General features: G+C 32.7%; 1 protein-coding gene and 1 long non-coding RNA gene across 4 annotated transcripts; both read left to right on the top strand.

Moving 5' to 3' along the window:
* Positions 1–2,011: 2,011 nt before the first annotated feature.
* LOC110903492 lies at positions 2,012–5,336 on the top strand. 3 transcript variants are annotated; one of them, XR_002571997.2, is made up of 10 exons: positions 2,012–2,341; positions 2,864–2,962; positions 3,059–3,143; positions 3,236–3,361; positions 4,041–4,149; positions 4,242–4,343; positions 4,445–4,498; positions 4,572–4,618; positions 4,895–4,977; positions 5,067–5,336. It is a non-coding gene; the product is annotated as an uncharacterized LOC110903492 (long non-coding RNA). The 3 variants fall into 3 exon arrangements; XR_004861564.1 differs by having other exon boundaries at positions 4,041–4,343; XR_004861565.1 differs by lacking the exons at positions 2,864–2,962; positions 3,059–3,143 and having other exon boundaries at positions 4,041–4,343.
* Positions 5,337–16,100: 10,764 nt separating this feature from the next.
* Positions 16,101–16,520, top strand: LOC118479585. Its single transcript, XM_035974187.1, has one exon. It carries the CDS (start codon positions 16,101–16,103, stop codon positions 16,518–16,520), a length of 420 nt encoding a protein of 139 aa, XP_035830080.1.
* The last annotated feature ends 246 nt before the right edge of the window (positions 16,521–16,766 follow it).

Here is a 16,766-nt window from a genome sequence, read left to right as displayed (position 1 = left end):
TTTGTCAGTCAACAGTCCGAAGTCGTCGGTTAAACGGTCTTATAGTAAAGATTTTTTGTTATCGAAGAAAAGTTTGAATGATGAAACATTTGAAGTTGCATACACTTTAAATGATTCTGACAAATTATACTCTGACAAAGAGTTTCCAATAAGAAGTGTTCGTTTTGAAATGATCAAAAAGGTTTTCAAAATGAAAGAAATTAATATTTTTGAAATAAAAGATTTAAATCTTACTGGAAAACCTAAAAAATACACTTCAAGAGTTCAACAACGGTTAAACAAGAAAAAGGGTTACAATTCTGGTGCTGGTTTTCAAAAGAAATCAAATCATAATGGTAGCTACAAAAGAAAGGTTTAGGTTTTATTTCACCAGAAAACTATAAAAATGAGAAAAATTCTAAAACAAAAACAGAATTTGTTTCAGGTGGAAGTGCAGAAGATGAACAGAAGAAACCGTTCTGGAAACAATCTAACCAGGAGTTTCTTGCTGAAAATAAAAGGAATGGAACTGGAGTTTTTCACCCAAAAGAAACTCGAACCTTTTTCAAGTGTAATGAAGCTGGTCATATTGCACCGAATTGTCCGAAGAATATCAAGACAAAACAGAGAGTTTCTGAAAAAACTAAAAGAAAAAGTTGTTGATGTTAAACCACTAACCGAAAACTTCAAAATTTTTGAAAATTCTACTTATGAAGTTGGTGAATGTTCGAAGAAGAATCTTTATAAAAAGAAAGCAAAAGACAACCAAGTGTGGGTTGTTAAGAAAATTGTTGAAAAAGTTGGCGATGAATCTGGTTCCACAAAGCCAGAAGAGCCACAGGTTGAGGTAAAAGATTCAGTGAATGATGATGAATTTCCATCACTGAAATTTGAAGAAATTAAACAGAAAGTTGGTAAAGTTGAAATCTCAGATCAGTTTTAGTTTTATTCTGAGAAAACTGAGTTTGATGTCGAGAAAACATTCAATGGGAATGTTAAGAAAATTTTTGGGAAAATGCTTGATGGGAAAGTAAAAGGGGTTAAAGATTTCTATGCAACTAAAAAGGAAACTTACAACCCTACTGAGCAAGAATTGAAAACACTTAAGTCTGAAAAGACTTGGGTGGAAATTCTCTTTCCCTGAACATCAGGACTATGCCGGAGATCCCAAGTTTGTAATCGTGGATCAGGAATCAGCATCATTCATGTTTAAATAGTTTATGTAAAAGAATTTTAAGTTGTTGAAATTTTACAGGTGCCGGAGCTTCCAGGTTGGTAAGTGAGAAGCAGGAATCGGCATCTTGATTGGTAAAATGGTTTGTGTAGAGGTTTATTCCTACATATGGTTAAATGTGGTGGTTGTTCTTACAAGTGGCACTACAAAAAAAATGCCATTTAGTAGCACACGCTTTTAATGACATTTAGTATTTGTGCCACTAATTTAGGTTTTTGATGGCACTTTGCGTGAGCCACTTTCATTAGCACACACTTTTAGTGGTATTTAACCTTTGTGCCACTAAGTTGGATTTTTAATGGCACTTTTCGTATGCCACTAAAATTTCAATAGGTTTTTAATAGCACTTTACATATGCCACTAAAGCTTTTAAGCATTTCTTTTGAAATTTTTTTATTTCCCTCCAAACCCTTTAATAAAATTTCTCTAAAAATTTGTTCCCTCCCAATATATTAGTTGTCTTTCTAAAGTCTTAAAAACACAAGTTAAAAACTCAACCAAAACCAATAAATCATCTTCACCAAAATCAATTTCCCTTCGTATTAGTTTTCATGTTGAAAATCTTTAATAACATTTTTTTATTTACTTTTTTAGAATTCTATAGTTATAAATGTTTTTTTTGTAATGTTACTAACCATTTAAAAGCAGCATCATTATTTATCTTATATAACATAATGACAAATTATTTATTAATTTATATAAAATATGTATGTTATATTTTTAATTAAAGCTAGATTTTGTTACAAGAATACGTACTTTCAAAATTTGTTTAAAAACTTTAAGCTTCCCTCCCACTTATCAATAGAAATCTAATTCCCTCCTCTCAAATAGCATTAATCTTCTTCCTCCAACCTCCTTTAACCTAAAACGGTTATCTCATCCTGTAACCCTTACCGATCAATCGATCCTCACTCTTCCCTGAAAAATGACTCAACTCCTCTCAAATCGCCTTCACGAGTCTACCTTTGACCATCACACATCAACAGGTGTGTGGCGTGTTGATTCTATCAGCCTTCACCCGTATCGTATTCTTCATCGTAGCTGTTGCAACCGTTCTACACCAGCAATCGGCTCTCCTGGATTACTTCGACTACAATCACCTACATCACCTTCCAATCGACCTCTCTTGTAAGTCTAAAGTGTAAGGTTTGAAGATGCATACCAATTGCTCGATGAAATGCATCAACCAAAATACTTTCTATTTCACAAGTCTTACTAGATAAATGGTTATCTGTCAGTTTTTTTATGAAACTTGTGTTTAGCATGTGTGGGCCTCTAATAAAATAAACCTGGGATTATGACCTTACATGGAAAATTTTGTACAGACCCCAACTCTGACATTGTCCGAGACTTATTCTGTTTTAAAGCATTCAATAAAGTTTAGTAATTGAACCTCCTGATCCTAAAATAACTTGCATCAAGAGTGGATGTCGACTGAAATTTGTCTAATTAGGAGGAGTAACTTGCCCGTGCTGAAAGATCTCCAATGCCTTAGAGTCTTCTATATTGTAACAACATCAAATGGATAAAAAAAACTTGAGTAGCTGCTATTCGGCACCCTATAGGCTTTTGAATTAACCATATATTAATTGAGATTAAAAATGTTTTACTTGGCTGATTGTTAATCATTACCTTTGGAGTCTTCTGTAGACATTGGAAATAGTCAGGTGCAACCTAAGAAGTGTTTTATGGATCCAACAATGGTTGTTTACTCCAGTGGTTATATTTTGACCCCTTATTATTATGGAGGTAATTGGTACTATAATATTGATTATTAGCATAACTTTTAAAGAAACTATAGCCATGCTTAGCGGGTCCAGTTTGTTAATTGTGTATTTGTTTTAGGTAATGATGGGATTACGAGTGATTGGGCGTGACTACTCTAGATATGTAAATCATAATGGAGTTAATTTGGCTCATCTAAGAACTTGTAACATCATTTTTCATCTATTATCCTATTTGCGTTGTTTTAAACTAGTTTTCGTGTTTTTAATCTGGCTCTACACTTGTTTCTATTTCCAGCATTGACTTCACACCGTGGTCTATACTCTGCTAATGTCATCGCTTCTAAAGGTGAGATCACAACACCTGCAACTATGGGCCAACAGCCTTTGACTGCTAGCACAATTAAAGCAATCTCTTTTAAAGGTGAGATCTCTCTTGATTTAAAGGGTCAGACCATCTATAATTTCTTCCAAAATCGCATTGCTTCAGACCATTTATTTTTTCTCGTTAAAAAACATATTGGGTGTTAGTTGGTTGTTCAATGGCTTAGTGATAATTGCATACTGGCCTCTAGTTAAAAAACATATTTATAAAAGTTTGGTTTCGCCTTCAAAAAAAAAACTCATCATGTGTAGGGATTTGTAATACATTTGTATCCAAGGGTTATGAGTAGGGGGCAAATGAGCGGAGCCCGAGATAATAAGTGATTATAGAAATATGTAAATAATGGGCTCGTTTAGGCTCGCGAGCTGGCTCAAGATCGATAAGTGAAGCTCGGGCTCATTTACTAATTGAGTATATAATAAGTCATTCTTATGTGGAATGTAAATTTACATAAGAACTGGTGGGTATGAAGTGGTAACACCAAGTAAATAGATGAGAAACAATCAAGGATCTTGATTTGCTTATGATATGTCTGTAGAGTCATCCTAGCTGTTCAGCAATTTATACGAGTTGATAATTTTTTAAATCTTCACAAACTGTCAACTAAACATTTTAATTTCCCATTCAACAGATGTAATTCAGTGTTGGTATAATGTATGCAACATTTTAAATAACTGATACTTTAGTTATAATATATATTTGTGTTTTGTTTTTGTAGGTTGATCCCCTATGTGTTGCTGCCAGACAAGATGGGAAGATATTAGTCTCTAGTCTGTGGGTTGATCACAGTTTTGATGTCCGAGCGCCTATGGATACAACCTTGATCAGTACACAAATCTGATTGGTTTTAGGTTACATTATGAATCTATTCAGGACTGAGTTAGTGGTTTGTAACCAAGTATGTGCATTTCTATTTCAGGTAATATACGTACCGGTGAGAGATTTGAATGGGATTCCAGGTGCAACGTCACTAGTTATATGTTTGACAAGATATCAACGTGAAGATCGAGAGGACATTATGGTTAGTCTATTTTCAATCTGCTATTTCTATTGCAAACTTTCTTATTATACAAGATAATGGATTTACATCATATGAAATTTTTGTTATGTGCTATATTTCAGACCATGGTTGAATTGATGGGGGCACAAGTTTCTAAACCGCTGATTGCAACAAAGGTTACTCATCTTATATGCTATTTATTTGAAGGTGTGTTGTATTAACTTTAATTCACTTATGCATTTTTTCTAGGTGGCTTTTTTACCGAACAAGATATTAAGAGCCTACCATGTTTACAGGTATGCGTGTGTTCTATTACTCCATCTAGAGGTGTAACTTCTAGTTAGCGGGTTTTAATGGATTAAAAAACTACATCTGTACAAAAAAAATAGAGATTGCATACTTAAAGAATATACTTTGGGCATTATTTGTCAATTAACTCTATTGACCCATTCACCGTATTTTTAGCAATGTTTTAGTTCATCAATTGACCTGTCTAAGACAGAAGATAATTGAATACGACTCATTATAAACTGAAGGGTAAACATTCTCATCATGAACTCTCTTGTTGTTAGGTGATGGCAATTCCGACAACTAGGGTATTGAAAAAACCACCCAATCTCTTTTGGCTGAAGAGCTTTAAGTGATGTGAAAAGAAGTAAGTTTGCCTTTTATTAATTGCTCTTACATCTTTGATAGCTATGGTTATCAGATCTAATCAATTTAACATGAATTGTGAAATTTCAGGTTGAGTATAGTCAGTTGGCTGATGTAGCGACAATAAATAGTAAGTGATGGGAACTATGAAGTGCAAGTATGACTAATAAGAAAACCTTAACACGATGATTATTTAACGCGCATGAAGATTGTGAAAGAGATTCATGAACATAATGAAGTTTTGAGTATTTATTCATACACTTGTTAGTATATTTGGGTTATGTGTTTGATCATTAGACTTAGATCGACACTTATTAGACATTTGGGATCTTTGGAAGATTGATTGAACTTTTAATTGAAGTGGTTATTTTATGATTTCTACATTTTGCAATTTTGTTTTAATTTTTATTGTAAATAAATGATAATTTTGATTAATTAAAATTAACATGATAAACGTCAATGGCATTTAATTTGATGTGATTTTGTGGCAAAACATATGTGCCCCTAAAAGCTCAAAAGTTTGTACTGGCATATAAAAATGTGCTACTAAAAGCCTAAAAACTTTGTGAGACACATTGAAAAAGTGCCACTAAAAGGCTTTAGCGTCAGCGCTTCTTGCGGCACTTTTTTTGTGTGCCGCACGTTCTTACAAGGTTCTTTAGTGACACTTTTTTGTTTTTCTGTGGCCCTTTTTGCATGCCACTAGATGGCATTTTTTTTGTAGTGTGGTAGAAAGGATTCATCAAGGCCATTGAGTTGAACTTGATGTAATCTTCATACAAGTGCTTGATAAACAATATGATGAACCATGCCCCTAATCTACAAGAGAACCTACAAGTGGTTTTAATAAACTTATTTCCGGAAAAATCATTTTGATTAAAACAAACTTAAGGTGTTTTGAAATCATAACGAGAAAATAGTTTGTTGAGAGGGGGAATTCTGATTGTTTATTCCAAGTGAATGGCGATCTGAGGCGATTCGATGTCGGTTGTCAAATTTTTCTGTACAGTTTGTTTTCAATTTTCTTTAATGTGTTTGCATTTTAGGGGGAGTATAAAATTTCAGAAAATCCAAAAACATTAGAAAATTTGAAAAAACACAAAAACAAAACTCATTTTTGATTTGAAAAATATTGATAAAACAACAAAAACATGATAAAATGAAAAAAGAGTTTTGTTGTATAAAAGAGGAAATCATAGTACATCAGTAGACTGTCACAACATGCTAAAGAAATGAAAAGTTAAATATGTGATAAACAGTCTTACTGTGGATGTGTCAGTAGGTTTTTACACATTTAGTAGATTGTGACGAGATATAAACCTAAAATTCAAACTTGCTTATATCGTGGTTAACAACTTCTTGGATATATGGGTAACCCCCGAAATCTTGTTTGAAAGGTCCTTCTTTCTAAGATACTAGGTCTTTATGCTTAGTGATATCTGGGGTATTATCCCGGGACTTCTGCTGTGTGGAAATACTGACCTAGTCCCCGTATAATACTTTCCGCGAATGCTTGAAAAAGCGCAGCCCTCAACAAATTGATGAAACAATAAAATTGATAGTCATTGCTGTTGTAACAAAAGATCCTCTAAAGGGGACACACCAAAAGTCGAGCCGTCATCTCTCTGCGGAACGGAAGTTCTGACCTGAGCTCTCACGGTTTCGCATCTAACCCCTTACAGATATCATCTAGGTATACGCACCTGTAAGACTGAATATTGGAATCTGGATACAGGAGTATATTCAAGTAGTAGGACACACGGATAAGTTCAAGTGCTTAAGACATTAATATTGTATCTCGAATCAGTTGAAAATTGTGTGAAAATTTAAGTGGACAAATATACTGACAATCTAGGTGAACTGTTTAGAACTTAATATGAAATGAAGCTTAACGGTGTTGATGATATTGTCTCATAAACTGATATGATCCTCTTACATAAACTCACAAAAATATTATCTGTAAATATTTCTTTATTGCATTACATTTCTCTTATTTCAAAATCCAAAAAGATTTTCAGTGTGTTTTAGCATATATTTTTGAAAAATTCAAAAAGATTTTCGACAACTGGTATTGAAAAGCTGATTTTCAAAATTTCCGAGTGCTAAACATGATGAGCATAATTTGAGGGGGAGTTTGTTCTTAATTGATTGTATTTTAATCAAATCTTCAAGTGGTTCATCAGAATTATATGAGAAAAATCATTCTGATTATTTTTGAGGGAGATTCTGAGTTAGTGCATGCCTCTATATTTGAAATGAGTAAATGAGTAAAATTTACTTTGAGGTAGAGTTTATGCAGGTTTAAGTATGAGCTGAGATTAATGATCCTGAGCAGAAAGAGAGTCAGGTGATGATCTTGGAATCAAAGCTGTGTGAAAGTAAGCCAGGTTGATCGATCCTGAGAAGCTTATTTTTAGAGAGCCAGGTTACGATACCTGAGGATTCTGATTGAAGAAAGCCAGACAACGATCCTGAAGCTGATGATGCTGATGAACTGAAGGAATGCCAGCATATCGCAAGGGGGGAGTCTGAAGACATGCAAGAGAAGATTGAAAGAGGGAAGCCCGAAGACTGATAAAGACTGAAGTTGCTAAGACACGACACCGTCAGACTCGACTCTGAAGACTCGTCAACATCTGAGGGGGAGTCTGTTAGTGCATACATCTGTCGACTTCGTCTTGTATCGAGTCTTAGATTAGATTGTATAGATCAGGGCTCGTAGATCGAGAAAATAGGTGTTTATATAGCTGATTTCGCTTGAATGAACATATGAAAGTGATTCCGCTCGAAACGGTTTCAAGCGAAATCAACATCTTGTTGATTCCGCTCCAACTGGTTCTGGTGTCTTTCGAGCGGAATCAAGGCTAGTATAAATAGTCATTAGGAGGGAAATCATAGTAACTTTTTGCTAATTTCCATACCAAAGTGCTGCCGGTGTGAGGACTGATTGTATTTGCTGTCAAATCAATATAATCGGTGTTTAAAGTAAATTGCTTGCTGTATCTAAGTCTATTTCTTGTGTTCCACACCTGAAATAGATCAGAACCTCTCTGAACGTCTCGTTCGGGTCAGATACAGGATCCTACATATATATTAGTGAACTGAATATTAAATCAATTTTATAGAGTTACTTTTTACCAACAAATGATTCTCATGAAGTATGAATAGCTTGATAGACAAGAACCATTTGCATTCATCTTTTCATTGTCATCATAACCGCACTCTATTATTTCATTTATCGATGATAATCATATTTATAAATCTGTCATGGTTATTCAATAACAATCAGATATTATTTATATTTAGTAACATATAGATGTTATTATATTTACATTTACATATAGGTGTATAATTATAGATTTAGATAACCCTTTAGAATTACCCGTCTAAAATTTATCTAATAGAGATGAGTAAACTGCCATTTTGGTCCTTGTGGTTTGGGCAGTTTTGCCATTTTAGTCCAAATCTCAAACTTTTTAAATCTGGCTCCATGTGGTTTGCATTTTGTTGCCATTTTAGTCCAAAATTCAAAATCTCTCATTTTTTACTGTTTTAAGGCCCTTTTTTTGTCTTTATACGCAGGGGTAATTTGGTCATTTAATTTTTATTAAAGCAATTTATTTATTACAAAACCCACATAATATAAATACCCCCTATCCCAATTACATCAAAACCCTAACATCATTGCAGATCTAAACCTGAATCTCAACCACTTGAATACATCCACCCATTTCACCTTCTTAAACCCAATTTCCCAACCATATCCAGAACCCCATCGAGCCAAGAGAGAGAGATAAAGAAAGATTAGGGCTTCAATATTGCTCAGATATGTGATTTTGTGCTTCAATCTATGGTTGGCAAGTGGCGGTGGCTAGCTTGTGGCAGTGGCAACATGTGGTGATGGTGGCAGAGTGTGTTGAGGTAGGAAAAAAGATTCAAATCTTGATTGTTAACCAAAATTGTTGAAAGAAAAAGATGAATTTGAGTCTGAGGTTAAAGATTTGAGAGAGAGGGGCGGTGGTTGCAGGGGGTGCGAGAGGGTGGTGGCAGGTGGTGGTGCTTGGCGGTGAGTGGGGGGGGGTGGTGGTGGTGGTGGTAGGTGGTGGTGCTTGGCGAGATGGTGATGACGTGTCGTTTGTTGATTTTGTTCAGAAATCGAATCGGATTCAAGTTACATTAGGTAATTTATCTTGTGTTTTTTGATTGGTTTTTGTTACTTGAATTTGGTTTTTGTTACTTGAATCTGGTGGTTACTTGAATCGGATCCAAGGTTGCTTGAATCTATGCTGCATCTGGGTCGAGAGAGATGGGTGTTTGGAGAGAGAAAGAGAGAGTGTGTGTGTGTGCAGAGGAGAGAGAGAGAAGAGAGAGATGGTGGTGTTGGCGGCAGTGGGTTGGTGGTGGTGGTGGTGTGGTGGTAGTTCAGATAAGAGAGGGAGAGCTAGAGATTTCTTCATCGATGATGAAGATGAACTGAAGATGTATGTGTGTATATTAATATATATTAATTTTTGAATTAAGAAAATGTTAAATGAAAAACAAAATGACCAAAATCCCCCTGAACTAAAATATAAAATAGGAGGTTGCAACAGTCAAAAAATAGGGTTTTTAACTTTTGGACTAAAATGGCAACAAATTACAAACCACATGGACCCAGATGTAAAAAGTTTGAGATTTGGACTAAAATGGCAAAACTGGTCAAACCACAGGGACCAAAATGGCAGTTTACTCAATAGAGATAAATATTGGATTGTCCTATTTTGGGACTGCTTTTTGAATATTCTATCTCATTTAGGATATGTATACATTTTAACGAAACATCATTTAAGAAAAGATCGGTTGGTATTTCCTCTACTCCTACGGGTTTGCGGTTTTATGCATACTTGGGGAGTTAACGGGAAATGCAGACGATTTTTTCTTAAATGTCGTCTCGTTAAAAATATACTTATGAGATGGTAATTCAAAAAGTGGGTTAGGATTCACCGCCTTAGAGCATTGATTTACATCATACGTATACGCTCACATCATTATTTATTTATTTATTTATTTTAATTTTCAGATGGAGGATCGTGAAGATTGGATGTACCATAGAAGTCGTACGGATGTAATATATATTATGGGTGTTCAAAGTTTTCTTAAGGCCGCCGAAGTTCATCGGGTGAATATAGGAGATCGATATTGATATTGATATTTTGTCCATGTGCATCGTGTACAAATTTAAAAAAAAAAATGACATTAAAGACTAGGTTGATCTCACCATTGTGTTTTGGTTTACATTGTAAGTTGTTATCACTATAATATTGTATAGATATAACTGAATTTATTAAGTTTTGTCATATATTTTATTCTTATTTTAAGGTACTTTTATAAGGAGTCAGAGGCTAAAAAATGCAACCGATGCACCTTTTTAAATGTGAACGCAATCACAGGTGATATGTGCAAAAGAAATCCTAGAGAGGTTGAAGATCACATTTTTAGTTTAGCGACTCATCATGTCAATAAAGATTTCATTCTTGCACCGCATTTGGCTGAGTAAGTTTTTTTTAGTTAACTTGCTTTTATTTTATTACTATGATTCACCTAACTATTCTATAACGCTAATTTTGTAGCAACCCTTGGTCTTTGTTCATCATTGCCCAACACATAGGACATGTATATATTTTGGATTCAACAAAGATAAAAGGCGAAAAGAATGCTTCTCACTATCGTCTTTCAAGCCTAATTTCTACCGCCTTAGGATCCGAGTTCAACTACACAATGGTTAATGTATGTGTGTTTGCTATTTCTAAATTGTTTGATTTTCGTTACTTTTAAATAATAATTTGTTAATTTATTACAGTTTAAGCAACAAAAGGGTGGATGGGAGTGCGGCAACATGGTTCTCCAACATATGTTTGACTTTGTCAATTTGTATCAAAACCAATTTCCCGATGAGGTAAGTAAAATACACTTGTTTATCAATTTATTACTTAACTGTTTATTTTTTAAAAAAACTTAGAAGGTTTAGATGTATATAACATGTAAATATATACATAGCTTTATTGCCGATGTTGTTATCGATTTTTCTCTTTGCCTTTAGATTTATTCTATATTATTTGTAATAACTCTTTCTATCTACTTTTATTTTAGAGGTGGCACGACACGAGAGAGGCTACGGATAATGAAATAGATGTTTTGTTGATGACGTTGATGCCGAAGTTTTTTTGCGAGTTAGGTATTTCGTTAGTTTAGCTTATGTGTAGTTTGTTATGTATTCACACCGAATTGGATGTCTACGGGTTTATTTTGGATTTGAATGTGTATTGTTTTGGTTTGATTTGAAAATCTTCCATTGGTGTATATAAGGTTGATGTATTTTTTTCCAGCAAATGTATTTTTGGAAAATATGTATTCAGTAAATGTATTTTTTTTCAGCAGTGGTGTTAAAATGGTATTAAAAGACGGGGTTCACTATGTTTATAAGACGGTGTTAAAAGTATTTGTTTTAATAAATGTTTTGATATTAAAAGACGGGGTTCACAAAGTTTAAGCCGGTGTTCAAATAGAACACCGTCTTATAAGACTTGATTTTAAACACCGTCTTAAAACCCATTTCACCTATCTAAAGCTCTGAACATTGGGTTGATAAAGATTGGGTTTTAAGATTGGGTTGATAAAGATTGGATTTTAAGAAAGAAATTTCTATGCTTTTGTCAAATGTCAAATCATAAGAGTGAGATGATATGTAACCGCGAATTGATTATTGGTTGAGCTTTCCAAAATGCACTCAAGTATAGAAATTTATCTATGCGCACAAAGTTTGAGAAATATTAGGATAATCTAGTCGATATTATTTTTTATTGTACGCAACAATAGTTTTTGACCCCTGAAATAAGGACAAAGTGAAGGAAACATTAATGGAGTTGCTTGATCATTATAAGCTAAAGATAGATAAACAAATGAGCGAAAGAGAACGTCGTCTTCCACACCTTATTTGGTTAATGGTGTTGGGTATGTTGACTTAGAAGATTGTTACAATAAGTAATTTAAGGAAAAAGGTAAACAACTTCTTGATGATCATGAAGTAGAGATTTATTTTACAGTATAGAATGGAAACAATGATGATAAATTTGACGTTTTAGTTGGTAGAAGGAAAATTCAATTAAGTTCTCTATTCTTTTTCAAAATGCCAAGTGTGTTTTGGGAATGTGAATATCAACTGTTGCATCTGAGTCGATTTTTAGTATCAGTGGTGGAAGGGCGATTGATAAATATAAAAGCTCTCTTACTCCTAATACTATCAAGGCATTTATTTGTGCCCAAGATCGGTTACGTCCTACACCAACAAATTTAAAGATCCTCCTTACATGCATGGTCAACAACTAGAGGTTTTGGTTCAAGCTTTGAAGGATATTGAAATAGGTAATTACATTTTTATATTTTATATATAAGATGTGTTCTTATTTTATTTAAACACTAATATATTCGTGTGCGTCTTTGTAGATTGCATAACTTGGAAGAAAACACCAAAAACTTATCATTGATTGAAGATGAAGATCGGGACTAGAATTAGAACATTTAATGTTTTTGGAAAAAAAAAAACTTTGTAGGATTAAAAACTATTGTCGTTTTGGATTGTTGTGGTTTCACATGACATGTGCCTACTTTGTTCTTTGAATTCAACATGCTAATGTCTCGATTAAGATTGTTTTATGTTTCATTCATACATAGAATTCTCATCGCATCACACGGGAAATCCCACTAGTTTAATACATATTAGAAAACAATAATAAAATTAACCGGTTCATAAATCTTAGCTTACTAATTTTCAAATGCAGGTTGACCTATTCTTTTTCAAAATTTAATTGTTAAAAGTTTATAGCTGATGATGTGATTCATAATAAAAACTGACGTGTAGCTTCCAATCTCAAATTATTACATAGTAGGTTATAGATCCATGCATTATATAAGGATAGGAAATAAAAGACCTTTAGATAATCATGCAGTTTTGATCATGTTCTTTGGAAAAAAAGTGCCTTCTATTTATCTAAACTTGAATGATTTTTTTAAAACAAATATGTTATTGTTGAGATTTGTTGCGTTTGAAGGACCAACAATTATAAATATTGAATTACTTTTTATATTTCTTATTATTTCTTGTATCACACATAATAAATATAAATTTTGATATGAATACATATAACCCTAATATGAACTATACATACAAAATTAAAGAAAATATAATATTACTCGGTCTAAATGATGCGTTTACGAATAAAGAATTTTGGCTTTGAATACGAAAGAATTAGTATATTTTATTCCAGATTAACATAGGTGATGGAATGTAATTAGTTCATGATTGAGCATATATATTTTAAACATATATATACTATTTTTATACATGTTTACCATTTGTGAAAACGATAATAACAAATTAGGAACATGATAAGGTTTTAAATTTTTTGTTACGTCAAATAGTGACGGGTGTATAATTTTTTAGTCCTCCCATCTACTTTCTACTTTCTGATAAGTTTGTTTTTGTTTTTTAGAGTAGAGATATTTTATTAAAGTATAGGTTACTAGATAACTAATATTAATTATTAAGAATTAAGAATATGGAAGAGTTATAATCATCTGTGTGTGTGTATATATATGTATATATATATATATATATATATTAAATCCAATTATTTAAAATATATTTATTATTATTCTTGACATTGAAGGAGATATTTCTACATGACATTATGACATTCTTTGGAGTGATTTATTAAAATTAGACTATTATATAAACCATTGTATCACATGGATTAAATATAAAAAAATAGATTGAATAATAATTTAATTTATAGGTGTTACAAACCCACGTAAATATCAAAAAAGTGTAAATCATACTTCTATATAATCCTGATTACATAGTTACAAAAGTGTAATAATAGTATAATCAAATTATTGTGTTATTCCGATTAGTACTAAAATAAGGATGGTTTAGTAAAAAGATCTAATTATTATATGTTTTTTTTATTTTACAATAATATTTAATATAACACATTGTATTTATCTAATAATATTAACAAATAGTGCATCCTAATCTGGTTATTAACATATTTAGATTAAATTATTATATTATTAAGGATAAGGATTAAAAACATATTTTAAAATAAAATGTAAGTATAAATGGTAAGGTTGAAGGAGAGAGTCACATGTGAAAATAATCCTATATTAAAAGTTAAATTAGATTTGATCTTTTGTCTGTAAAATTACCATATTTATCAATAATTGATAGTTTAAATCGTTTGGTTGTACAAATATATGTGGCTAATCTTAATAATGCTTAAATAATTAAATTGCAGATAATAATAATAATAATAATAAAATAATAATAATAATAATAATAATAAAATAATAATAATAAAAATAATAATAGTTTTCTTATAGATAAAAATAAACTAATGATTAAAAGGCTTTTGTTTTTTAAAGGATATTCATATCAAACACAAACATATTTAAAAAATTGAGTAAAATGCCATTTTAGTACTTGTGGTTTGAGTAACTTTTTTCAGTTTATTCCAAAGGTTTGATTAATCGCATGTGGGTCCAAAAAGTTTTCAACTTTGTCATTTTAGTTCAACTGACTTAACCCCATCCATTATCCTCAGTTAATCAGAGATATTTTTGTCATTTCCCACATTATTTTAGTTAAAGCTTTATTTTTTCGGTCCATCTTTATTCCCCTTTTGCCCTGTATAAAAAAGAAACAAATAAAACCCTAATTTGGCAATCCCCTAGTTCGACATCGTCATTTACCCATCCTTCTTCCCAGATTGCCAAATTACTCTGGATTTTGAGATTAGTAGTCAAAACCTTCTTGGCTAATCATCATCATCATACTCAGTAAATCCTACCAATAATAAAGCTAAGGTAGGGTCTAAGCAGGTTAGATGTAGATAGCCTTACCTCTACCCCGTAGAAATAGGGAGGCAACTTCCGGTGAGACCCCGGCTCGATGATAGTTTTGTATCAAGGACATAAGGCACATAACACTCAACAATTAAGGCAAAGACAAATTAGTGCATATACTCCACTGTCTTTCGGCCATCAACTCCCCCACATGATGCATGATTAACCATCCCTCTCTTTTAACATTATTTCCACTAAATTAGTAAAATAACGTTAAAATTGGTGCACTTTCACTTTTACCCCAGAGCGCCCACACATATATACATTATATGCGCATACCGCAAGCGGGGCATGCTTCTTGGCTAATGTTACTCTTTGTTGTTGAAATCTGAATCTTGGGGTTTCATAGCTCAGCTTTCTTTGCTGTCTGATGCATTTACATATGGGTATGGTCAAGCAAAGCTTCAAGATCAACCAACATATTTGAGGAGGTTTTGTTTAAAGGAATTATGTGTTTTCTTGCTTACGATGATCTGTTTTGGTAACAAATATCGGAGCAAAGTTATGGGAGTTTGGTGAAATAGTCTTTGTTAGCGCTTTGATTTTGTACAAGTTGATATAAATTGTTCCAGGTTCGCTCTAATATAACAAGAGCTGAATAGAAAACCACATTTGGAAAGTAGTTAGATACCTAGAGCCATTCATTCTTAATTGCTTGACATGGGTTAAAATTAAATATGTATTTACGTACCCAATTCTGAACTAAAATTCACTAGAGGAATTGAACTCAATAAGTAAAAGTTAGTTTCTTGTCCAAATGCAGACATTTGCAAGCATGAGGATAATGTAAAATATGTAATTTTTATGAGGAATTGAACTCAATACTAATTTATGTAGCTTTAGAAAAACTATGTTAGTTGAGATCTACTTTAATCTTAGAAAACACTCTTTAAGCCACGTTTTGTCTCCTTAAATTATATATTTTCAACATTTTATAATGTCATTTAAGATGGAGTGAAATATTATATTTTTAAAGTTGCATGTGACAACAAAAGCTTGGATGTTGAAACGAATAACTTCTATTAGAAAAATAAGTTGTGACAAAGGGGCATTTTGGCAATTAAAATCAACATTAAGGTCACTAATTTATTCAACTATCTATAAATAACAACGTTTTAGCAAACTGCAAAAGCATTCCATCAACTCTTTACATCACATACAAACTACCTTCAGAAAACCAGAAAGATGTCACCAATCACCCCTGAGATAAGAGCGTGTGCAGAAATTCTCACTGGCAACGATGTTTGCGTAGAAAAAGCCAAGTCTCTTCTAAGAGAATATCATCTTCCTGACGGTCTATTGCCAGTAAAGGATGTTGAGGAACTTGGTTTCGTAAAAGAAACTGGTTTTTTTTGGATCAAACAAAAGAATGATATCACACACGAGTTCGAGAAGGCTGGAAGACACATCTCATACGCTACTGAGATCAGCTCGTACTTTGAGAACTGTAAGATCAAAAAGTTATCAGGAGTGAAGTCTAAAGAGTTGATGATATGGATTTCACTCACTAAGATCTACGCTGAAAGCCCAACAAGCGACAAAATAACTGTAAACACACCCACAGGAATCTCAAAGACCTTCCCGAAGGATGCTTTTATGGCATAAGAGGCACATTAAGAGAATAATATGGTGGTTTCATCTTTCATGAATAATGGTTTTATATATTAATGTAACTCGTATGCGTAATGAATAATTTCCATTTTACCATGTATTCATCCTTTCTTTGAAATGATATGATTTTCATCAATATATTATCTTGGACTTTGTTGACTACTTATTTTAAAATTAGTTTATAATTTATAACGAGTTGACGCGAACCCGTATGTCGCAACGGGATGTTGATAGTCTTTA

The sequence above is a fragment of the Helianthus annuus genome, chromosome 6 (genome assembly GCF_002127325.2).
Source record: "Helianthus annuus cultivar XRQ/B chromosome 6, HanXRQr2.0-SUNRISE, whole genome shotgun sequence".
NCBI lineage: Eukaryota > Viridiplantae > Streptophyta > Magnoliopsida > Asterales > Asteraceae > Helianthus > Helianthus annuus.
This window is presented reverse-complemented; position numbering and strand designations above follow the sequence as displayed.